Source organism: Vanellus vanellus (genome assembly GCF_965231255.1).
Source record: "Vanellus vanellus genome assembly, chromosome: 6".
Classification (NCBI taxonomy): Eukaryota; Metazoa; Chordata; class Aves; order Charadriiformes; family Charadriidae; genus Vanellus; species Vanellus vanellus.
Window position 1 is genome coordinate 18,192,627 of NC_138911.1, and position 25,694 is coordinate 18,218,320.

General features: G+C 51.0%; 1 protein-coding gene across 3 annotated transcripts in view; it reads right to left on the reverse strand.

The window, feature by feature from the left end:
- Window positions 1–25,694, reverse strand: part of LSP1 (lymphocyte specific protein 1) — a 52,690-nt gene that overhangs the window by 11,298 nt on the left and 15,698 nt on the right. For all 3 annotated transcript variants that reach the window (XM_082484755.1, XM_082484754.1, XM_082484753.1), the window contains exons 2-9: window positions 13,912–14,064; window positions 10,377–10,466; window positions 7,063–7,258; window positions 5,979–6,104; window positions 2,693–2,736; window positions 2,433–2,514; window positions 1,917–2,057; window positions 764–844 (exon numbers count right to left, since the gene is read on the reverse strand). In XM_082484755.1, the coding sequence (XP_082340881.1) occupies window positions 764–844; window positions 1,917–2,057; window positions 2,433–2,514; window positions 2,693–2,736; window positions 5,979–6,104; window positions 7,063–7,258; window positions 10,377–10,466; window positions 13,912–14,064 (913 nt within the window). The remainder of the gene's footprint in view (window positions 1–763; window positions 845–1,916; window positions 2,058–2,432; window positions 2,515–2,692; window positions 2,737–5,978; window positions 6,105–7,062; window positions 7,259–10,376; window positions 10,467–13,911; window positions 14,065–25,694) is intronic.

Here is a 25,694-nt window from a genome sequence, read left to right on the forward strand (position 1 = left end):
AGAAGACTTGGACACAGCCTACTCTGCACTCCCTTCTTGCCCCTTCCACGTAAACTCTTTGCACAGACTGACCTAGACCTTTCTAGAAGCGTAAGGTAACACAGCGAGCATGGGATGCATAAGGGAAGACGCAATGCCAGGCATCGCGAGGGAGGGCTCATCTAAAAGCCCAGCCCCCCATGCTGGGGATGGTTCCACCTATGGCAAGAGCCAGTTTCATTTACCATGTACTGGCAGCAGTACAGATCCAGGAACAGACAAGATACTTTCATCTTCCTCTCCCAACCTGGACAGTTCGAGCAGTAGCTGCCTGCTGCATTTTAATTGGCGTTCCCACAAACATACAGGTAGGCACAAAAGCCCAAGTGTTGATACTGTCTTTGGCTCAATTCCACTTAATTTTGCATGTCTTCTGTACTCCCAAGATTAAAAAGCACAGTAAGAGCAAAGCAACTAACAATTGCGGTTCAGTTTTAGTCTAGAAGGCTGGGGATCCCAACCCATGGCCTTAGAACAACATGCTATTCAAGAGACCCTTCAGTATTACTGGTTATAAAATTATTTTTGCCCCCACTTTTACTAGGGCTGAAGCAAGAGCAGCTCGCTGTTAGGAAGAGCTCTTAGGTATGCAATTGCATTGATAGATACGGGCAGCCCTTGTCCCTGCAGAACATCACCATCTGCTCAATACTTCCCACCCAGCTAAGAGCTCTTTTCTTTTTTACAAGAAATCAAGTGCTTTTGTACTCAGACACTAACTCACCTTGATGTTGGTCTCGGGTTTGGAACTGCCCTTCTGCTCCCAAAGGCTCCTTTTACTCACGATGTCTCCAGCCACGATATCCTGAGAAGATGATGTTCTCATTACCATTCACTGCTAACGCTGCTGAACATGCCTTTGTTCATGTCGCTTTCAAACCCACACATCCGACTTCCTTTTTTATTTATAATATCACATCATCTGACCTATGGCAGCTGCAGCTAAAACCCATGACTGTGAAAACTTCTTCCTATTCCCAGTATATCCTATGTTTTCCTTTCTCTCACTCTCTTCAACAAGAGCCTGGATCAGAGATCCAAGATGTTTATTTTCTTAAGTTTGTTAACTATTTAAGACATGTTAACATCAAGGCTTTTTTTATGGAAGGAATTTTGCTTACATAAACACAGATTTGCAACCCATGTGTTAGAGAACCAGCCTTACTCACAATGACCAGAAAGAAAATTGCTCTCAATTTTACAAGTTCTGCATTTTCAAGTTTTACAAGATTTATCATCTTGGTACGAGATCCAACTTTGTGCTCAACAACTGGAGCTCAGTCCTAGTCCCTGCAGAAGACAAACACATTTTCTGCACCAGCTGAATTTATTCCCGTTTCAAATCAGAGCCTCAACCAGCATCACAGAGGCTTTCCTAACTGTACCACCAAGGAACGATTCAGGACCCTAGCACAGATCATAGAATGGTTTAGGTTGGAAAGGACCTTGAAGATCATCAAGTTCCAACCCCCCTGCCATAGGCAGGGACACCTCCCACTAGACCAGGTTGCCCAAGGCCACGTCCAGCCTGGCCTTGAACACCTCCAGGGATGGGGCCTCAACAACCTCTCTGGGCAACCTGTTCCAGTGCCTTACCACCCTCAAAGTAAAAAATTTCTTCCTAATGTTTAACCTAAATCTGCCCTCTTCCAGTTTAAAGCCATCCCCCCTTGTCCTATCACTACATGCCCTAGCAAAAAGTCCTTCCCCAGATGAAGCAAAGCTCTGAGGTACAAGGCCTTATACGCTCATGAAGGAGAACACATCCCTAATATAGAGCCTTTAGGGCTGGTGGGCACCACCAGTGAGCCATACCAATAGGCTAATGTAAGTGTAAGGCCAGCTGTGCCTGTGGGACAGCCCCTCAAGTGCCATACCTTACAGGGCAGGGACTTCACGGCAGACTGAGCTGCAACCTCTCCAGTCTCCCAGAGGCTTTTCGTGCTGGCTACCATCATGCTTGTGGTGGGGAGGTCCAGAGAGGGCTGTCGGACAAGTTTTGGAGCCTTTGTGGATGTCTGGAAAATAAATGGAGAAAAATCACTGTCAGGGAGAGTGTGTTCTTCCCCCCTGCCCCCTGTAATCAGAGGTCCTCAGGGATGAGGGGTTGTTAAAGGAGACTTTTGATTTTTAGGGTCTTGCTAGTTCCTGCCAGATGCTCCCACCCTTTAAGCAAGGAGCATGAGGAAACAAGGATGGGGCAGCTTGGTAAAGAAACCTACTTTTTGCTGTGAAGGGAGACAGAGACAGGAGAAAGGGCTGCTCCCATCCAAGTGGGGATGATTCAGTTGTCACCTCCCAGATAGTGAGGCTAAAATGCACGGTGGGAGAGCAACGCCTGGCAAAGAGGGGTCTTTGGAGGGTGGGGACACAGAGACAACACAGCAGCCCACCTCAATAGCCTGTGTGTACTGCTCCAGCCTGTCATCGATCTTCGACACTGGGAGGGGAGGCTGGGACTTCTTTATGCTGTTACTGGAGAAGCAAGAAGAGGATTGAGGTGATTCCCCAGTACCACAGGCAGAAGGAAGGACTTTGAGGGCCACAGGCAGCCTGTCACTCCTGCCCATACCTACAGCAGGGCCTTCTGGCATCCTCCGTTTGGAGGAAGGGACCTGCTTTACCCCAAGGCCCATATCAACCCTAGAGATACCTTTTCTTTATTGAGCGGTTCAGTGACTCAGTTCTGTCCGTGATCTAAAGTAGAAGAGAGAAGACGAAGATATTACTTTTCTCCATGGACCTCAGGTCGATGTAGGTCACCTTGGCTGACCGTAGTTCAAACATTTCTCTTCCCTGCTCCCTCACCCAGATTTTGGTTAGAAATGCCTCGCTCAGTCCCGTGTTCCCACACTGACCATACTATTTCCTTCTCCTTTCCAAGGCAGGTGAGCAGAATCCCAACCAAAAGCACCAGTGCACAGCAGCAACCCAACCAGTTTTAGGGGCAAACCAACAACATGCAGCTTGACTGACAACTGAAACAGCAACCAAGACCATTTTCCCTGCTCAAGGACCAGGTATCTTTCTCAGACACTTGGTTTCCTAGCCAGACACAAGAGAAAAAGTGATAAGTGTGGACAGAAAAAAGAGGGAAAACTAGAGGCACTGCTAGCCACATCTGCAGAAGAGGAGCCAAGCATAAGAGGAGCACAGGCATGAGTTACATTGCGGCTTATCCCCACCAGAGAAGTGCACAGACAGGGCAAGTCAGCTCGTGGAGCCACCTGCAAGGCAGCCCTTCAGGTCCACCAGAAAAAGAGGGTTTTGCAAGAACTTTTTGGTCAACACAGGAAGGCCAGTGAGCACTTCACAACCACCGCATAAAGGAAAGTTTAAATGTTGCTAAACATCACAGCTCTTTTGTGCCCCAGAAAACAAGAACACAGAGAGAGAAGTCACTTTCAAGTCAAAGGGGAGGCTGTTTCTCAACAGCAGCTCCTGTGGAGCCAAGGAGCAGCGACCAAATAACAAGGAGCCTTTTCTCCCTCTATACTGCTGCCTGTGCCATGGGAAACATCACCTACCAAGTTAGCAGACAAAAAGCAGCACTAAGTGCTCATTCTAAGACACTTTCAGGATGCTAGTGCTAAATTTTAGCTAAACAGAAGATAAGACAGTGTCACAAAGAGGACACGTTTAACAGCTGTGCCCAAGAGCCCAAGGCCCATTAGAGAAGAGCACAACCACCAAGCGGTGCAATCCTGGCCAATAGAGATGTGTCAGGGAGAGTCACTGTGCGGGGTCCCAACACAGCAGCGTGACAGATATCCCTCCAGACAGCAGTTTCTGGTGGGCAGGCTGTCTGCCCGCTCCCAGCTTGCTCCTTTGCTCGGTGCTGGAGGAATTGGTTCATGCCTGAGCTGTGACTTGAGGGATTGGGTTTCCCATCCCTCTGGGACATCGATGGGCAGGCTGGCATCTCATGGGGCATAACAGCACCTGAAAGGGGAATCAGGTAGATCCCTTCCCATGTCTCAGCTTCTCAACCACAAGTAGATAAGATATCAACGGGAAAAAAACCTTGCCAACCCTGCCAGAGAGATGCTGTGCGGGTGCAAACCGACCACAGGTGCTTCCAAAAAGTCATAAATAAGCATCAAGTTAAACACAGAGGGGCCTAGAAACAGGCTGTGGGTGACAGCAGCTCTCAGCATGACAGTCTAGGTGGGAACAAACTTTTCCTAAGCTATTTAGAGACCACCTCTCTCTGCCCTGTAGGGCAATTCCTTGCAGCAAGAGTCATGCATTTCTCCGCTCCAAAGCGCTTTCTAAAGGCCAGAAGAAACCACAGTTGCTCGCTCGGCCAACCTCAAAACTCAGAGCTCACAGGCAGCCCGGGACAAAAAACAGGGCTGGTAAAAGGCTCCACACATCCATTTCAGCCCCGAGGTCACACTGGCCCTCTGAACCCTAAATACCCCATCCCCCTGCAACCCAACATCCACCTGCCCCAGCTGTGTACCTGGCCTCCCACCAGCCACAGCTGGCAGGGCAGCTCACCGCCCACTGCAGATGCTCTCATCTTTCCACTGCAAGCAGTGTTTCTGCTGAGCAATCCCGTGCCAAAACACCTTCTTGGTGGTCAACGTGGCTAATTCTTAGTGTTCACTCAAAGCCCTGCTAGCTGGGGTGTGAAGAGCCTCCTTCCTTTGGAAAGATTCCAAGCTCATATTTTTCCTGAACAGCTTTGCATTTGGCTTTTCATATTGGTGAGCTCTGACATCACCGTTATAAAACGCAGAGACAATATTTCTAAACTTTCCCTGGGCTAATCCTGGCCACAGCAGTTAAGCTCAGGTCAGGAAGCTGAATGTGTTTCAGGGTTGTAATGATGAGAATTTCGGCACATAAAGGGCAACTGGAAGTGTTTCCTGCTTTTCCCCACTGGTCCCACTCTTGGGGATATGCTTTGGCCACACCCACCCCACTTTTCAAGCCTAACATTAGCACATGACCTGCATCCAAACCCACTCTTGCTCCCCTCTCTATTTGCTTTTTAAAAGGCTTCTCCTTAAAGAACAAGAATCTGATGGTTATAGATGATGAAACCTTCCTCTTACAATCTATTTACTGGTGCAAGAGGAAGTGCTCAATCCTCCCCGTCCAGGAAATATTGACTAAGAAGCAAATAGCACAGATATAAATCCAAAAAAAAAAGCAAAGACAATACCAACAGCAGATTAACAGGCTACCCAGGCTCCTCACCATCTCCCTCACTGCTACAATCAACAAGCGTAGGGCTTAAAGAAACAAAAAGCCATTCACTACAGAAACCACTTATCTGTAGCTATTGTATTTAAAAGCACATGCACAGAACCGAAGATTTGTAGCAAATGCAACAGGAGTCATGAGATGCAATTCAGGTGGTGTTAAAAATGGAAGTTTCGCAAGAGCATCAGTGCAGGCAGATGTGATTGGGAAGGACACAATGCTTCAGAGATTAGGAATCCAAGTTTGTTTAAAAAACTTAAGTCATAGTTTCTGTTTTTATTCTAAGTAAGATAGGGAAATCCCAGTGCTTCAAAGTTTGGGGTTTTTTTTTTTTCTGGGGAAGGGAAGTTTCATTTTCTGATAAAGTTCCATGTGTGATCTTTGAACAAATTCACAAGCTTAAAGCACAGACATCTTTCTCGGTATTACAATATTCCCTGGAGTCCTCAATGAACTTTAGACATCTACAGTGATCGGCAAAATATACACAGAGACAGTTACAGCCTCCAACGACTCAAGCAGGCAAAGCAAGAGGAGAGGAGGCTGATGGCCAAGGAAGATGAAGGAAACAGATCGAGTGATTTGTCTCAGCCTGTAGCAGGAGTGGGATAACAGGATTCACACCCTATGTTACCGCAAACCCTGGGTCATCTTTCCTCATCATTAGTTAGGTGCTCTGCTGTGATAGCTGCCATCGCCTCTAGAGCTGCCCCAGGAACACAAACCTTCGTGGACCACACTGCAGTGTGGTCAGAGCACAGCTCCTCCTCTTCCAGGCTGGCGGGGCTTGGGGCCTTCTGGCGTTTTTCTGGTGTTTCTTCTTCTTCTTCATTTCTCCTTCTCTTCTTTTCCTGAGCGCAGAAAAATGAACAAGCCAGGAAGTGAGTTGGTCAAAGTGCTTACTATGCAACAAAAGTGATTTTTCCCCTGTCTCCCAGGCTTCCTGCTTTACACTAAACAAAAACGCGAGCACAGAAACTTTGACTTCACATTATCTAATTTTGAAACATACAGGAAGAAGGTCATGTGTTAATTTGGGGGGAAAAAAAAATATCAGAGAAATTTTGCAGGTTCAAGGTTCCAAAATAATATGGAAACGTGTCTTTGCGTCAGTTAATAAAGATTTCTTACCACTATTGAGATAGAAAAATGTTAATTTCTCATTTAAAGGCCATAAGGAGAGAGAGCAGCTGCCTTTAGAATGAAGGGCTAGAAAAAGTCACACACAGAGTTCAAATGCAAAAGTACACTAGCCTCAGCAAGCCAAAATCCATTTACAACAGAAGATATCTGCAGCTCAGCCACCCTACCGGACTTGCACACCACTCAAGTTCCAGCTTTGCCTCTCTTGTTTACCAGGAATTACTCCTCATCAGAAGAGGAAAGAAAGCAAGCCTTAGCTGGGAGCAATGCAAGATTTAGAGATACATCAAGCCAAAGTGCTCCAAAGGTGCGATAAAGACTGAGGAGAGAAAAGCAAGCAGTAACACTTAGATTTGAGTTCTCCTGACTTTGAGCTGCTCGCTGCCCACAAAAGCACAGGAGAAATAGTAGCACTTTCCTTATCAGTATTGCAGAGACATGACTAAACCACCACAAGCTCTGGGAGCAAACACACCACCCTCACAAGAGGGCAGAGGATGCCTGCAGTGACCACAGGCGAGAGTGGCACCAGCCCCAGGTTATGCCGTGACTATTTGTCTACATGGGCTCAACACGCAGCAGTGTAGGCAGCAATGGTGAGTTGAGTTCTTGGAGAGCAGCCCCCAGCCCTGTGGAGAGGAGAAAGTCATCTCCTCCTGATCCCACCTCTTGATTGGCTCTCTCCTCTTCCTCCTGCTCTTGGACCCGTTCTTCTTCTTGGCACGGCCTCTCTTCCTCCTCAGTAACCACATTCTCCTCCCGGATCTCCTCCGGGCTTTCCTGATCCAGCTGGATCTGCTCCAGTTTGACTTCAGCTTCCCTCACACCACCGTCGTCTTCTTCATATGACTGTCGTGGAGACCTAGAGGTGGCAGAGAGACATCAAAGAAGCAAAACATGTTGTTATGAGCCTTCGGACACCACCAGGGGCCTTAGACCTCTAGAAATCCAATTTTTCCATTTCCACAAGTCCACAACTTGCTGGGTGTTTTACACCAGGGCTCATAGCCACTTCCATGGTCCAGATGTAACAGCAGGCACATCACATTTCCACACTTCAAATGTCCAGGACATGGCTCACCTAGAAGTTGTGGCAAGATCCAGAGGAAGAGAGATCAGACGGACCTGAACACCAGGTTCTGGCCTCCGCTCAGACTCCTGGCAGAGAGGACACTACCACCATGATGTGGTGCTGTCTCAGTTCTCCACTCCGCTACAGCCAAAATCCCAAGTCAGCCAGCGTGCTCTGTGGTCCTGATGCACAAACACAGATCTGACACTGCCTGCCCCCACAGCTCCCAGCACCAATTCAACGTGGAGCACCAAACACAGCCTTGCTCTACCTTAACCCATCTTCCATGTTAACAGAGCCTCTCACTGGAGGAGGATCCAACCACCAACATGTGAACGTGCTTCCCACCATCCACCTTTTCCCTAGCTGAAGCTAAACTGCAGGGCAAGGCTGCACAGTCACTCACATGGGTTTGGGGGTTTTTGTGCTTGCAAGGCACAGTGCTCTGCAGGCAATGCTATATCCACACCTGACCCCGCGCCCTTCTTTTACCCACCAGAATAAATAACACCTCTAGTCCTGTCACTCATGTCATAGCTCAGCAAAACAAAGCAGTCCCAAAGCAGCCAGGGTCACCCCTTGGTTTAGGTTTGAAAAAACCCACGATGGGGTTTGCACAAGAGGATTCCTCCAGGTCCCTGAGGCTGCGGAGAGGAGACCCAGGAGTATGTTTAAGCAATCAGCTTTGTAAAAGCAGAGCAGCCCATGCCTACGGGCACAGAGTCAGCGTGAGCAAATAACCCCGGAGCTCTCACTGGCTCACAGCTGCGCATCAAGATGTTATTGCCATCTTACTTTCCCTGGCCAGAGAATAGCTTTCTCCTCCCATCCATTTCTTAGAAAATCACCTGGCTTGTGACAGCAAGGCTAGAGAGCTGGCTGGTGGGCAGCTGCCAAAGCGCAAGGCTGACTCACCCCTTCTGCCTCACCAGCCAGCACCAAGACGTGAAAAAAAAAAAAAAAAAAAAAAAAAAAGGTCAAATGATGCTTTTCCACCCACTTCTCTGCTGCTGGAAAGGCAGCTCACAGGACAGCCACCATCCAGCCTTCCCAACTGACCACACAGGGAAAAAGCTGATGCGTACGCTGGATCGCCTGGCTTGCTACTAATCATCCTCCCACAACAGCGCCGTCACTACAGCAAACAGGCTCTGAAGGTTTTACAGCCCGGGTAACCGGTGTCTCCTAACCGGGATGCCAGCAAAGACTCTAGCTAAAGTGCAAGCTCATATTAAAAATTTAGGCCAGCAGATATGATGCAGCCTACAGAATGGCTTTTGCACCACAGCGGTTTTGTATGGGAGGCAAAGTCTGACCCAGCTCCCACCCTCTTGCAAGCAGCTGATAGCTGTGGAGGCATGGCTCTGCCTCCACAAAGTGGGGAACCAGAACCGAAAAGAACACATGCCTTAGCACCCAGGACCTCGGGGGGACGCACAAACTGTTTTAGCTCCATCCCCTCATTCGTAGCTACCACCCAAACATCACTCACATGAAAAAAAAACAGAGTTTGCTCCATATTCGGTTACGCAGGAGAGAAGGGAGTTGGGAAAACCCTGGCCACAGCGTTGCTTGTCCCAGCATGGGGCATCACAGCCAGACGCACAGCCTACCTGGGTTGGCACCGCACTCCGAGCCCGTCCTTTGTGCGAGGCAGGTAAAGAAGGGAAAAGGTGCTGAAAGGGCTTTATAGGGCACAGCCACCCACTAGGAAGCGAGTTGAGCTTTTGCTAAAAGCCCACTCCCAGCAAGCCCCCAGGCTCTGAGCCTCTTCAGCTGCCTCTCCCAACCAGCCTCCAGCCAAAAACCTACTCTCCTACAGCCGCTGCCTTTATAGCACCACCCCTCTCTGATGGGCTTCACCTGCCACGGGTCCCACCTCCCTGCTCAGCACCCTCCCGCCACGCTACAGCATAAACACCAGCACCACATGAAAACCCAAGGAGCGATTTCAGGAGAGGATAACAGAACCCTTCCAGCTAATTCTCCTTTGAAGGCCAAGAAGGGAATAGCAACAGCTTTTCTTTCCGGACGAGCTCTTTGCAAGGGGGGCAGAAAAAGAGGTGGCGTGCCGAAAAGCAGATGGGGTTGACTTTTAATTGCTCTCACAGATGTGATTATCGGTGCCAGGCGAGGGGCTTGAGCAATGCTTTTAGGGTCGGGGCTGGGAAGGTACAGCTTGCAGAGTGGTTTAGCTACAGTGTTTGGAAAAAAGTAAGAAAGGGGCGAGCTCTATTTATTTGTTCAGCAGTAAATATTAACCTTATGCATTTTTTCAGTCTCGGGGGTAAAGAGGAGGCTGCGTCATCACAGGGTAAAATTCCCTATAAAATCAAGCTGCCGAGAGAGCTGAGTCACAGAGGTCACATGCAGGTAGACGGTGTCCAAAGGAAGTGGTTAATGCAGGACTTTGGTTCAGTTCAGCAAAAGGAGAGAGATGGGAGATGGGGACTAAACAGTTGGCACACAAGCACCTCTCAGGGCTCTTTGCTGCCTGTTTTCCCCCGCCGAAAGAGGAGTCAAGCACAAGGTGGGCTGGGGCCATAACACCCCCTACGCTGCCATGAGCCAGGAAGGAGCAATATCTTAGAAGAGCTTTTTAGGCTGGCCTGGATTACGTTAGAGGCCGTTTCAGCCCCTGCAGCAGCTCAGGTGGCTTAAATCTGCTGTTGTCACTCCTCCAAACTCAGGCGTCCTGGCAGGCTGCCATCGCTTGGAGTGCAAAGCTCAATCCAAACATCCCCGAAGTCCGGGGCAGTCCCTGAGCCTGTTCCTCCCCATTAGCCCAAACGGCAGGCGGAGAGCATCCGTCCCAGCGGTGTGGGACCTGTCCTGCCCCTCCTTGGGCACGGTCCTTTCCCTCAGCACGTTGGTTCCTATCCCCTCAGTGCGGCTGTGTCCTACTCACCTCTGTTTGCGTTGCTCAAGCTTCTGGGACCAGTCACTGAACCCCTCATCCTCCTCCAGCTCCGAAGTCCCGGATGGCTTAAAGTCATAGCTGAAACAAGCAAGAAGGAAAATAAGGAGAGATGCAAAAAAAAAAAACCAAACCTGGTCTGAAAGAGCCCCAGTCTGATATTATCCTTCTCTCCCTCCAGTTATTACATTTTCTTTCCTCTGATTGCTCCCAGCTCCCACTTGAAGCCTTATCCACCGTTGCAGGAAAGACACCTTTGCCACATGCTTAGAACCACCCTTGTACAAAAGGAGCCTCTTGGGACATCACTGAGAGATGGAGAGGAAGAAGGAGCAGCCCCGCGTCTCCGGCAGGAGCACCCAACTGCCTGCCTGGTCTCTGGGGCCGCATGCCGGCGAGCAAAAAACAAGCAGCACATCAAAACCAAAAAGTCCGTGTCCATGTCTCCACTGTAGCCGGCCCTAGCTTTTTCAGACCAGAGATGTTTTGAACTTGGTTGCTGCTTGTCCTATGCTGGTACGCAGCCACATAGAAAAGAAATCAGCAGGAGTCAGCCTGAACGGATCCCTGGATGAGGAAGGCATGAAGACCCAAAGATTAGAACACTGGCTCAAGTTCTGGCTTGGATCCTCACGTTCCCCTACAGCTCTGAGCCAGTCACATGCACTTGCGTGACCCTGGCTCCCCGCCTGGGAATACCCTAATGCTGCACGGATCCGCAGCCCTCCCGGGGCGCGCAGCTGCCGGCACCAGATGTGGGCTGGCCGTGCACAGGGATTGTTCTTTTTTTTCCTATTTCTTTTCTCGCTTTCTCAAGGAGAGTCACCTCCCAGCCAGGGGTCCTAGGTGGGCAGCCACGTTGCAAGCATCGGCCTGAGCAGGTGGCTTCACAGATGTTTTGGGGATACAGGGCAGTGACGTCATCTGGGAATGGCAATTAGGATGTGGGACCCACAGATTAGTTTAAAACTCAGAGATTAAAAATATGTAATAAATGTGGGTGAGTCTTTTCTTTGCCTTTCTGGGCTCTTAGGAGGTGTCAGGAGATGCTTAGCTTCCCCCGCGACCACGGTGGCTTGAAATATGGGGCGTTTCTCTGAGATTTGGGAGTGTCACATTGAACTGACTGCAGGAGCTGCGAGTTTCTGAAAAACAGGTGCCCTCGCCAGGCTCACCAGGCGGGGTAGCAGAGGGTGCACACTGAAAATGGCTGCTCAGCCACAAGTTTGAGCACAGCCCACTCCTGACGCACTTCAGCATCCCCTTAGACTGCTGAGCGCGATACCGTGTTGGTCTAGGACATCGCAGCCCAGGCTGGGTTATTTTCCGCTGCATGTGTAGCAATAGCTTATGGATGTCCCAGGACAACGCTCGGGAAATTTGATGCAGAGCCAGGACAGGACCACAGATCTGCTGAGTCCCAGGTCAGGGTTTCACGCGAGCTGCATCATTGATGATGCCCAAGGCAGAATCGCTCCGGTATTTGTGGCCCCGGCCATAAACATGTGCTCAAGCTATCAGAAAAGCTCCCAGGGAGCAAGGGAGACTGGCCGAATGCTGGTTGAAAACTGGTTGCTTCCCTGTGCCCCTCTGCAAACCTGGCCCCAGGGGAAGCACCGAGCCAGCACAGCCCCATCAGCACCACCTAAGCTGATGTCCATCCCTCTGGTTCCCAAGGCTACACGTGTCTTTTCTGCAAACCCGCTGTTTTGGGGGTTATTTCTCTTTTTTTTTTTTTTTTTTTTTTTTTTTTAGTGAGGGAAGGGAGGAGAGGAGCTTCGCTCTGTCCCTTTGGTGCAAGGAAATGCCGACAGCGGGTTTGTACAAACAGGAGTGACATGGATGGGATGAGTCCCAGTGCGGGAAGAGCTGAGGGAAGGAGGGGGCAGTGTTTACACAAGAGAGAGCGAAGCTTTTCGGAAGATTAATAGCCAGGTCTGACCCCGGCTGCATGAGCAAGTCCAGGTGGCTGTCAGCAGCTGTAGAAGAAACCAGGGGATGGCCAGAGAAGAAACATCCTTCCCAGTGAAGCCTGGCCCAGCAAGCTCAAGCATCGCGCAGCAGGGAGCAAACCCCCTCATTTTAGGAGTTCTTCTTTTCATTAAACCCTTCGCAGATGTTTAAGCACTCAAATTTGGGTACTGCCAAAATTCCCGTGGGGTCAGCAGCGTGTCTGTGCCTATGCTTACGGGACCGGAGCCTGCAAGCTGGGATCCTGGGGCTGCTGGACACTGCTCTGTGCCTGAGACCGCTCATAGCATCTCCTGGTAAAGCAGAGACCAGAGATCTTGTCGGCAGTTTTAAAGACTTTTGAGCATTATTTTCCAGCCCCAGTGTGAAGGGGGGGTTTGGAAAAGCAAACAATTATTGTTACTTCCCAGTTCTTCAGTTTGCATTTAGGGCAGTCCGCAGTGGGTTTGTCTGCAGAATATCACTGGGTGTATTTCCACAAAAGATTTTGAAGCTTCTCTGCAATGCTTTTAGACCAAAAAAAAAAAAAAAAAAAAAAAAAAGAAGTCCTCAATAATTTTGAAAGTATCTGAGAAAAAAAAAATGATCTTTTAATGGAAAAAATACTTTTTTTTAATAGCTTTTGCTATTTTTCCAGTAAAATGAAGCTGGTGCTTCTCTCTGACTGTAATCCCAAATCCTGCTGCCACTTTTCCATTGTATTTAATATATTTAGAAATAAGTTGAACACATAAATAGTGGGAAGACTGGGGTCTTGAAGACAGACTTTGGCAACTCAGAGTGCAGCCTGGTTTTTGTGCCGCCCACAGCACCTGGGCTGAGGAAATGTGGACACAGGGAGGCTGCGTGGGGTGCTGCGGTGGAATGCTGGGGACATGACTGGTCATCCTATCCCTTCTCCAGGGGTTTCCTCTCTTGACAGCAGATAGTTCAGCATCTCCATAAATGCCTCCTGAGCTATTTCAATTTACGACCTGCCCCGTTAAAGCATCGAGTTAACTTTAACCCTTGGAGCTGTGAACTGCACCAGCTCAGGAGCTGCTCCACACTCCCCACTGCTGGGGCAGCATCCTCCGAGGGAGGAGCGGGGAGAGGTGATCACTCACTCAGCCGCCAGCACCCTGATCTGCCGGGGGTTGTGCATCACATCCTCAGGCAAGTGTCTGTCTTTGCACGTATCAGGAACTTCCATTAGTTTTGGCGTAGAGTGGTTCACAAGCTGATATTTAACCAGGCACTGAAATCCCTGGCAATGGGGACTCCCCGCCTGAGCTCAGCTGTCCTGGTTTCAACTCTCAGGGCAGTAAAACAACCCAGCTGCCAGCCAAGAAAAAAGGGCAAAGCAGGGATTCTGGCTTTTTCTGCCCAAACTAGAAACACACTATTCACTATTTGTTAGTCTGGGCTAAATCCCCCAACCCAAACCTATTTAGGGAACTTCCCCATCTCCCCAGACCACCCCGAACAACAGAGACACCCGCCCTGCGGATGCAGGAGTGTTTTGCTGTAAGGAGAGAGCGTGTCACTGAAGGATATATCCATGGATATTTCTTACTGGTTTTCCTGTGCTGGACCTGCGCTCTCCGAGCAGGAGCTAGTGCCATTCAAGCCTTCTTCTGCCTGGGACCTCAGCTGCTTCTCCCGTTCCCGCCGCCGTCGCTCTCTTGCTGCTTCCTCCTCGTCTTCCACGCTCCACTGCGCTGTCAGCCTGCCAAGCCAGAGGGAAAACCCATCCTTAATGCTGTCGGGCAGGGTCTGCAAAACCTGGTGATACCCACCCCAGCCCTGGCAAGCAGGAGGCTCCTGCAGAGGAGCGCTCCCACCATGAGTGGTGGTCCTCAAAGTGGCATCACCACCTCCCTCAGCACAGCTCCACAGCTGGACCAACTGATGTGCAAGGATAAGGTGAGACACACAGACTGGGAGAGAGGTGAAGGAGAAAGAGCCTTCAGCCCCACGCCCTGAGGAAGATGTGATGCGTATCCCCCTCCTCCCAGACCAGCGACCTCCCCATGGGTTGGAAGCCCGCTGGGAAGCACCATTTCCTGCAAAGCAGCTTTGCACCCCAGGAGGGGTTTGCAAAGGGTCTTGCAGTGCTGCAGGAAATCCCACACCTCCATCTCAAGCTTTGGCCTGGGAGGGTGAGATCTGCACCCTGGGGGTGAGTTTCCTTAAGCAGTTGAGCTTCTCCTGCCTGACCAGGAGCAGAGGGAACAGTGGTGGAGGGCAGCGGCTGTATCCCGCTCTGCCCTACCAAGCTTCCTTCCTCCCCTGCAAGAATGAAAACCTGCCCTGGCTTCTCCCAGATGTCTCAGCTGCTGGATATTAACACCTCTGTCAGCAGAACGGCCTCTCACATCCTTGAGGAAGCGATAAGGGGGCTGCCACATTCCTCCTCCGTTGATAATGTCAGTCTCCGCATGGGACTGGCTCCTCCTCCACCGCTGGCGGCACCAGCTGGGATGCAAGAAGAAAGGGACGCGCCGTGGTGGCAGGGTCACCGCTAACCCAAAGGGCCTGCGATGGCAGCCGGAGCAGGGCAGGTCTGACTCGTGGTACCCGGGGCTGATGCTGGGGCAGATGCTGGAGCAAATACTGGAGCAGGTGCTCCCTCACCTTGCTCATCCCTGGCTCAGCCGGGTCCAAAACAGAACATGAAGGCTGTTTCACCTGGTATTTGCAAGCCTATTTACAGAAATGCTGTTGTGCAAGGCACACTCAAGGGAGTCGGAAAGGCGATCTTCCACCAGCAGCAGGACCCAGCCTGACCTGTGTCTCCCCACCTCATTCGGGCACACCCCGAGGACTGCAGTCCCTATAGGGTGAACCTGTGCAGTAGGAGATGTGGTGTGACATCAGTTCAGGCTGGGGCAAAGAGTTTGTGGAAAGGAAAAAAAAAAAAAAAACAAAATCAAAACCCAAAAATGTCTTATTTGAGACTTGTTTCAGCCCGGTTTCAGTGAACGAGGGGCAGATTTCAGCCGACCCCAGAAGTGCCACTCTGCCAGCCTGCCTGGCTTTGCCTGCAGCCTGGGCTATGAGCTATGCGAGAGGGCCTCACTTCGCCAACGGCCTCGCTAAGATGCCGTTTTCATTTGAGGTTCAGGACAGAACCCCTCTCCCAGCAAAGGAAAAAAAAAAAAGGGATTAATCGAGACATTTTGTTCAAGAAAAATTTGGCTTTTCTAATTACACTATGAACCTTGTCAACCTTTTCAGGGGAGACTCGCTCGGAGCCTATTTTACTCTGTGGCACCGGCAGGACCGCCCAGCTTAGCCCCAGTAGCATCCCTTCGAGGAGTGGTCCCACTGCCACCCTGGCAGGAGGCTGGGAGTGACCCCGCATCCCTGCCCTCCTGAACTCCAATCTCCTCCCAGGCGGCAGAGCCGGGATGCGGAGCCAGATGGAGACAGGTCACCCATCCCCACCAAGCCCACGGGGGAGCAGGGAACGAAGCAGATCCCGGACTCTGCTAAGAGACAGCTCCACCGCCATGTAATAATCAGTGCCTGCCTTATTTTGGGTGAGGTCTTTTTTGCAAGCAGCAAATTCAGCCGCCCTTTCCCCTTCTTCCCCCTTGTCGCCCCTTGCCACCTTGCTCTCCCTGGGGAACAAAGCAGACCTGGGGCTCCCCTCCTCCCTTCCCTACTCGTCCCACACTCCTATTTATTGTTTTCCCCCAGGTTCCCATAGAAACCCTTGTCTGTGGGCCTGGCAGGAAGCCACCGTGTTGTTGTGTGGGGTTGTGTTTTGTTATTTTTTTTTTTAATATATAAATGAAGTCATTCATTAAACTCTGCCATGATCTCCCTCCCTTGTGCGACAGCTCCAGATAGTCTCTGATTCAGAAAGGCTCTTAACCCCCGATCGCCCAGATCGCCCCAGTTATGAGACGCAATGTCCACGTCTATGCCAGAACAAATTAGATTTCCATTTAATTCCTTCCCCAGCTCCTCCAGCTCCTCGGGAAACCGCTGCAGAGGCAGTGCTGCACCAAGCCCCCGGCTTGGCCGGGGTACCCGGGGGAGCCTGGAGGGGGCTTCCCTCCAAACCACGCGAGCTTTCCACGGTGTGAGTGCAACGTCGGTTGGCAGCCCTCTCCCCTTCCCAGTTGATGTGACTAACTCTCTCCCCATGACTTCACCGGCTCGCTATTCTGTCCCTGCATCCTCCGAATGGGCTGAGGACAGCGCTGGGGGCGACCGTTTTGGGGAGAAGGATTTTTCTGCTAAAAGCAGGGAAATATCTTTCCCAGCTGCCTTTGCCGCAGAGCAAACCGGCCTCGGAGTTGCCCACCGCAGCGCTGGGATGCAGCTCAGACACACCGAGCGTTGCGGCGGGGCCGCGATGCTGGGAGCTCCATACCTGCTCCTCTCAGGAACGTGGGCTGTGGATACAGCCCTCGCTGAGCCCCCGCTCACCCTGGGTTCAGAAATGTCACCACCCTCCAGCAAACGCCTAAAACCAGTTTATTAGCGGGTTCAGAGCTCTCTCTCATGTTCAAACAGGCTGGCAGCAGAGCAAGGTTTAATAAGCGATGCTTTGGGGTTCAGTAGTCACACCAACAAGCAGAGGGAAAAGGACGATCCCTTTTCGATTGACCTAGCAGCACAAATATTTGTCTTCAGTGAAAAACAAACAAAAAACCCCCACCAAACAAATGAGAAACTAAACCTTGCCAAAGTCCTTGCGTTTGGGTCAGCTACAAGGGTTTGTTGGACCGCAAACTGAATGTGCCATTTCAATTTGGACAAGCCCGAGCCTTCATCAGTGTGAGGAAGGGGTCAGCTGGTAAATTGCCTTTCAAAGCAAAAAGGTGGAAAGATTTAATTTCCAATCGGTTCGGTTTTCTAAGAAGGGGCCGCGGTCTCCCATTTGCTCTTAATTGCTCGCAATCGCATTCAGTAACTTCATGTGCTCAGCCCACAGCAGTATTGCACAACCACCTTTCCCATTTCTAGAAATAATTACCCGGCGCTTCAGGATTGGGCTGAAACCGCGTACCTCTGCTGTCACCTCCAGCCAGCACTTTCCCAGGCTGGGGAAGTTTTGGGAAGAGGCAGGCGCATAGCTGCTGGTGGGACTGAGAGCTCCCCACTTCGTTTCACCCAACACAGGACAGGAAAATGGAAAGCAAGAAGACTTGAAACTTGAAGATTTGCAAGATGAGCTACAGCGTGCTACACTCCTGCACCCAAGTCACCTGCCTGGATAGAGGGGTTTTCCTACAAGGTGAAAGGAAATTCACCCCCTAACACAAATATTAGGGGGACTGGAGAAGGAAGGGAGGATGGAGACACTGCTTTGCTGCCCTGGCAGCCAGGAGCCGCCGGCAGGGCTTGCTCCGGCAAGACCTCATCATGGGGTCAGGTGGTTTCTCTTATGTTGTCCCTACATCCCTGCCAACAGCTTTTGGAAGTCTTGGTTTGGGGCGAAACGCTCTTGTGGAAGGGGGTTATCTCTTCCTGAGGAGATCCTGAAGGGATAGAGCTGAAAGCACCTCAGTTCAGCTTTGGCCACAGAGTCACAGTTTGCCAAGTGTCCAGGATGCTCAGACTTCTGCTCTGAGTGGGGCTGGCTGCCCATTTCAGATCCAGCTCTTGACTTCACCTCCCTCCGGACCCCCAGCCAAGGGAGGGGATTTATTTCCATTTGCCCTACAAAACACCTCTTCCTCCCGCAGAACAACGATACAGCCTGCGCTGTTCCACATGGCCACAAACGCCCGCTCCAGACAAGCCAGCGCTGCTGGAAAGGTCACGTTTCCTTTGGGTAATTCCTCACCGGCACTTGAGGAGATTATAATATTCAGGCGAGGGAAATTTCTGGCACCAGATGAGCTGTGTTTAAGGGAAATACTGCAGACTCGAGGAGTCTTTTACATGGCCGACGGCTCAAAGGAAGCTTTGCTGGCCCAAACCCAACCTTCAGCACTAAAGCTAATTCCAGAAAGGAAAATGAAATGCCTCCCAGAGGCTTTGGACTTTGCAGACCTGTGCCAGAAAAACCCAGGAACCATCTACCAGAGCATTGGACATTCCTGTCTCCTGAGCTCGCCGAGGTATCGGGCCAGGACGGTGTTGACTTTGGTCGCTGCCTGTGTCGGGTAGGCTGCCCCCTCAGATCCCGGGTTCACTAGGAAAGAGGTTTTGGGAACAGAGTTTAGGAGGAGCCATGCACAAGTCCTGGTATGAAGTTTGCTGTTTCCCAGAGGGCATAGAGCCTGTTGACCCAGTGCAAATCCTATTGCCATCAAGGGTAAAGCTCCCATCACCTGTGAATGCAACAGTGTCTACCACCGCTGAAAATATCCCCCACAAGAGATGGAGCTGCATGAACTAGAGAAGAACTGGGAAGAGTACCCTGCATCACCCGGCAGCCATCCCGTTGGCCTCTCTGTTGAGGTTAGGGGAAAAAGAGGTGCCAGAAACCTGTGTAAGGCACCTTCCCCTTCCCACATAATCCATCGCAGCCTTGTCACACTGCCAGGTACAATATTGGTGTCCTGCTGCCCATCAGGGAGAGAGATCCCTCAGCGTACTCAGGGTAACGGTCTCACTACCATCCAGCAACCACCTACCAGAGTTGGCTAAGCAGCATAAACCAGAATATGGCCTAGGATGGCCAACAAGTTCATCCTGCTGCCAAGCAGAGCTGCCGGGATTTATTTCGTATTGCATTTATCACCCATTTATAAAGTGCCCAGACGTGATTAGCAGGGGTACTGAGATCCGCAGCTCACCCTGTCACGTGAAATAGAAAAGGACACCCTCAAAAAGCTACAAAGGAGCTACTCCCTCACCCACTTGACCTTTCACCAACAAATTAATCACTTATTAGTCTCTTATAAACGGCATATAATGGATTTGTATGACTGAGTCAAGTATGCTGAAATAGCCAGATAACACCTCCGTTCACGTCATTCAGGACAACTGGCATCAGGCCACCACAGAGGTCATGGCTGAGGACATCTGCATGCAACGCATGGTCACGCTGCCATGGCTCAGTTTCTCTCCATCCCTGCAAACCACATATGCCCTGACTCAAAGCAGTGTCCCAGGGGATGCCTCACACCACGGGCACCGGTGTTAAGCATCAGAGAGTTTATCATCTCAGCCCTTTCCAAAGATGACTCTAAGACCCAGGTTTACCTCCACATATCAAGACACCTCCAGAAACCTACCCCTAAGCCCAAGGGCTTGTTGAAGGTCACCATGAAGCCAGGAAGATGTAGGGAACAGAGTGGAAGTCCAGCTGGCATCCCAACCGCCTGATTGCCACTCTGCCAAAAGGCTGCTGCTAAATGCCAGCAACCACGCCTGTTGACACCAGTGACACGGGCTGGCAAAGTGTTTCTATTATGGCCATCACCAAGTCAGATGGCAGGCAAGAGTTACGCTTCTTGATGGATGGGTTTCTGTGACTTAGGAGTAACGTGGCTTGACAGCAAAGACTACAGCCGGGCAATCATCCCACTGGATAAGGAAGGGGGTGTGGATAGCGGTAGGATACAGGGAGACTGGGAAAAGAAATAAAATCAAAAATTATTATGTCACAGCCCAGAATTTATTGCAGCCTAGTCTCGGGGGAGATAGTTATCCTAGCTCTGATAGATCGCCTTGTCAGTCAAAGGCAACTAGAGATGCTGCACAAGCCTCTCCCTCCCTTACATTCATGTAATTCCTCAGCTGCATTGCTCCGTTCAGAGTCCAGGCTACAGAGTTTGAACAGGAAGAGGGGGGCAAGGGGGAGAGGAAAAAAAATGCGTATATATGCTTCACCCTCAGCCTTTTTCTCATACCAAGCTTCCCCACCCCTCCCGTAGCTGCACCGTTTCAGCCCCATCTCCCTGTTCCTCCTATAAATCACAGCTCGCCTTCAAGATGCAAACAACAGGGCAGAGCTGCTTCACACCCAGGGGCAGCCGCGGAGCCTGTCCCCATCAACCCGCTGGAGCTGAGGGGGGTGCGGAAAGGTGTCACGCACAGGGTGATAAGGACATGCCAAGGCATCTGAACAGAATATGATACGGCCCAAACTTTCATCGAGCAGAAATGGAAGGAAAAAACACACGCAGCACGGCGGAGACCTAACTCCCCCTTAAAAATAAAAGCAACTCTTCCTTTTTAAATGAATCTTGGGGTTTCTCCACAAAAGCACATCCCGTTTCTGCCCAAAGAAAGATGTGCAGGTGTGCAGCCATGCATCCACATGTGCCAGGTATAAAACTCTGCCTGGTTTAGTCTTCATTAAATTCCCTGCAAAAATTGACCTGTCACCGTGGTGTGACAGGCAGGGAAAGCCCCAAGCTGGTAATTCATAATTTCCACAAGTAAAACAAGAGACAATTGAGAAAGCTGGTGGCAAATGGAATGAGCAGACCTTGGAGGAAGGATGCAGGCTGGGCTGGTCTTTCAGCACGAGCCTCGTCTGTCCCCTCCTGCTTCTCACGGCTCCAGAAAGGCACATGGGATGCTTTCCGCTTCCAGATGCCGTGGGTGGTACGCAAGCCACTCGTCGAGGCACGAGGCAGCCGATGGGAACGACTGCTTCTTTTTATTATTATTTGGTTTAATCGTGGCAGACAGAATCTCAACGAATCCCTTATAAGATGATGGATTGCACCCCCAGGACCGTGGGTCCTTCGCACACAGATAGGCTGGTGCGGTAATGCATTAACATCACCGGTCAGGAATTTGGCAGGCGGGAGGAAAGGGTTGGAGTTCGAGCCCTCCCAGCGCTCCACGGTATTCAGTAGGTGTGAGAAATCGGTGCCACGTACGACCTCAAACCACGGACCTTTCTCACGGTCTCTCCATCTCAGCCCTAAGGTTCAAGAAATTGGAGGTTTGTTTTTGTTTGGTTTTTTTTTTCCTAAAGAGGAGGAAGTCTGGTCTCTGTTTTTGCAAGGGAGAAGCACGCCAGAGGAGGAAAGACTTGTCAGAGAGGTTCGGACTGGCTTACCCAACTTTTGTCTTTTATTTTCCCCCTCTCTCAGAGAGAAGCAAGCCTTCCATAGCCTGCCTGCCTTGGCTACAGCCAGCCAGCATCCTCCTCAACACATCCAGGTTGGAAAACAAGTCTGAGCTTAGGGAGGCACGCAATAGCCTTACCCCTGCTTCAAGCCTGGGATTTAGAGTGAGATTCCTACCAGGCATGCTGCTTTTTATAGCACCGCTGGCTTGGCCACGAGTCCTTCCTTTTGCAGGCTTTGGGGCGACGCGGTCCCCCCAACCCCTGCAGCCGCTGGGAGGGAGTTTGCTACCCGAGCACTGGCAGGAGGCAGCATGGAGGCCGTGGGAAAGCGCTGCTGCGCTCCCTGGGAGAGTTGAGGCTCTCTTCGTTTATAGCCATCGCTGATGAGTTGTGCTGCAGCAGGAACCGGAGTCAGCAGCGAGCCCTCGGTCCCTGCTGTGCTAAGGCAGCGTGTCTTCGTGAGAAGAAAAAAAAAAAAAAAACACAAAAAAAAAACCAACCAAACAAAAAAAAAACAGTCTTTGCCCCAAAATACTGATTGCAGCTCCCATGCAATGAAACAAGTGAAGTCATACCAATGGTGGGAAAAAAAAAAAAAAAAAATTGGAAGCTGAAAATTTGTTCTCACACACCGTCCCAGCTGCAAAGCCTCAGACCCCAGTGTCCCCATCCAGTGTCCTTTCCAGCTGAACCATACTCAGACACGTGCGGTGATCCTTCTCCACCTTGCCAGAGGATGCGGATAAGTTGCAGCTGCAGCCCTGAGGGGCTCAGAGGCTCATTACAGCTCCCCAAAATTTCTGTGGGCTCAAGTTCAGGCCCTAAATATCCAATTCCTTGAAAGCAGGTAAAAGTCTGAGACAAGCAAGGCTACAAGCAAACAAAAACCATCAGCTGGCTTCTGGGAAAAGCCGATGGTAGGTGGAATACTCCTGATGAAACAAGCCCCAGGGCTGGGAAAATCTGGGAATGGATCCACAGGGTATCAGAGGGGATGGATGAGCTGCCCTCCCTGGGGTGAAAGCAGAGGGTGGGCATCCCACAAGGCACCCAGGGATGGGGTGCCCACCACGCACCAGCTTGGCCCCTTACCCCCACCCTGCCCCACGGTTCAGCTGCGCCACAAAGCCCCAGGTCCCTCCTGGCTTGCAAAAATGTTGTGACAGCGCTCTGCAAGCAGCTGGCATCACCGAGCCACTGTGGGATGAGGAAAGCCCCCGGGCACACCTCACCAGCACTGGGCAACCCAAAGGGCTCTCCTGGCCGCTTGCCCCCACCAGCAGTGTCTGGTCATCTCTCCCTTCCCATCCGCCCTCCACTTGTGGCGCTTGCAAAGTTGCCCATCAGCTCTGCCCTGGCCCCAGCGATGGGACACAGAGGGATTTTTTTTTTTTAAAAAAAAAAAAAAAAATTACCACTAAAGAAAGCATCAAATAGGGAGGATTCAGGAAGGGGAGTACCACAGCGGGTGAGCCCTGCAGGGTCCATAGGGTCCTCATGAAAGGTTGAGGCAACATTGCAAAGTATGAATTGCGTGGATGAAGGCCCTGTGTCCCTTGCTGCCCCTGTGCCAGTATCCCCCCCCGTCCTCTCTCCGCACAGCGGCACTGCTACTGGCTCGTTCCTGCACGTTCATTTTCCCCATCTCCCCCTAAAGAGCTGCCCCACTTCACAGCAAGCCCACTCCCCATACCTACCCACAACCCCGGGAGGTGGAGTACAGAGATGCTGCAATAGCCCTCAGAGGCAGTAACTGCTCCCTCCCAGGCAACAAACCGTGCCCAGACCATGTCCTGGCATCAACCACCCCCCCAAAAAAATGTCCTGCCCCTTCAAAGTGCCATCCAGCCCTCCCCAGGCGCTTCAAGCTTCTTGTTCCCAGCTCAGCACTCGGGAGGTCAAGACAGAAATAGTGGAGTAGCATCTTCCCTGCTGAGACACATCCTGGCAAGCTCCAGGAAAGATCGCACGCAGGCGGAAAGGAAGGCATCCCACAGAGGTGGGCAAAGCCCACGGATCCCCATCAAACTAAGCATCATATTCATGGCGTACACCAAAATTCAAGTTGGTCAGAGAATTTTAAAGCTACCCCTAACGCTGGGGGACTCTAAGCATTGCCAGGGCGTTGCTCAACGATGCAGCAGCACATTGCAGGGAGAAAGAAGGGGCTGTGCAGCCGCCTTGCGGGCACCGGGACCATGAGTGCTGGCATCGGCTGGAGGCAGAAAGCATCTCATCATGTATGGTGGGCCAAAAACACAGGGACGTGCAAGCATGATTTCAGATCTCACGGTTTGGCTTCCCGTGTTAATGACTCCGCAGAAGATAAAGAAGCAAAAGTCCCATCCTACAGAAGAAATAATTAGGTTTATCACCCGATCTAAATTTCTGATTCATTTTCTTCCCCTGAGCTTTTTCATCCTCAAGATTCAGTCCCCTTTCCCCACAGCATTATTTGCACTTCAGACTCAATAGCATTGCAAAGACATGTAATTATAGACACTCATTTATTTGTTGCCTGGGCAGCAGCCGTGCTTTGGAGCCCCTGTTCTGGGCCAGGTCCCCCGTCGTGCTAGGACACGTGCAATCAGCGTGCAAGAAAACTGCCCTCTCTCCCCAAGAACAGATCGCAGCTCACTTCCTAATGACACCCAGGATTCACCCACATGCTGGAAAAAAGAGAAACAAGCTGAGATGAGAGCGGCAGCTCTTCTAACACACATCCATCCATACTCACGCTTCACCCCGCAGCTGCGCACCCCAGGCGGGCACCAGCAGCCCGGCTATGGGGAAGTGACCACAGCAAGCCACCATGGCACTTAGTGGGAGCGGTGTCAACCGAGAGGCCCCGTAATCCAGTTTCGAGGCGCGGCACGGCTGATTTAGAGAGAGGCTGATTTGTAGGTTAATTAAACAGCCATATTCTTTTGTGAAACACTCAAGGCTCAATAAATAGAGGGAGAGTAAAATTCCAGCAGGAGCAGATAACGAACTGAATGAACCAACATGACAGGCGCTGGATCCCTATCTTATTTATAGGAATTCATTAGAAGGATAAGAAAAAATAGACCACGATAACAAGATAAAGTGGCGCATGTTTGGAGAGGACTTTAAAAAACATAAAGTCTTGCGGGCGTGTGAGGGATCGCCGCTGTTAACGTGCTACAAAGGGAGAAATCTTTCCCCAGGGATATCCCGATAGAGAGACTATGCGGGATGAGGGGAGTGCCCTGGCAGCAGGGCGAAGGAGGGGAGGCAGATAACCCTGCAATTGCTCATTCTTCCCTGTGCCATTCCCAGGTAACTACTCAGCCACTTGTGCTCTTCCATCCAAGGCATAACCCTGGGCTCTCTTCAGCCTCCAACCTTTCAGATGTAAATGACGTGCTCCTGCAGAGCCACCAGTGTCCCACTGCTGGCAGCCAGTGAGGAACAAGGAGGGCTAATCTTTCCAGCCCACCTCCAGGCTGGGAAAAGGTGAAGGATGTTTCCCAGAGTGCTGACTCAGCGCTTCAGCCTGTGGTGGCTCTGACATGGCCCACTGCTCTCGAGCACACCAACCCACCCCAAAACCCAGAGTGTGCTAAACCTGTCAGTGCGGTCCATGGAAAAGCCATTTCACGTGAATTTGGCTCCTGGGACTGATGTTCGGGTGATGGCAGTCAGGCACTCCTGCTCCACACATGGGGCATGGGCCGCTTTGTCTGAAATGCTGGGGGTTTGTCTCAAGCACAAGGACGGATGCATAAGTATTGGGACTGAGCTCTTCAACCCAAAATCCATAAGACTTTTACACCAGTTTCAGCTCAGGATCCCTTAACCCGGCTGTAGGACAGCCTGGCAAGTGGCTCCCTTGGCTGAGCTATGCTCAGGGATGGTAATTCCCTGGTTATCCCTGCTGATGCTCTGCAGCAGAAGCGGCCAGGTAAATCTTGGCATCACACCAAAATCCCTGGTGCTCGTGAATATGGCTCTGAGCAGCCGTTTTCACTCTTGTGCTCCAGGTCACTGATGCACTTGGGCACATCAGAAGAGCCTAGGACCTATGCAGTGTAACCACTCTGCCTGCGGTCACCTTGGGACAGACAAAAGCAGAGCACGGCAATCTTGATGGCAATATATCTTCAAGTCAGGAGCCTCAAGCCATTCACCGGCTGAAGGAGCTTGTGCCTGCACCCAGGCTGGCAGGGCTTGCAGAGCCAGTCCCATGGTCTGGCTAAGGAGGGAAACTGCTCTGGGAGAAAATACAACCCCAAAAAAGGCTGTGCTGTGCATGGAGCAGATCCTGCCTATTCTCCTGTTGGATCTTGTGAGCATTAGTGAGGTTATTTGGGTGTAAACCATGGATGAAATCCCTTAAG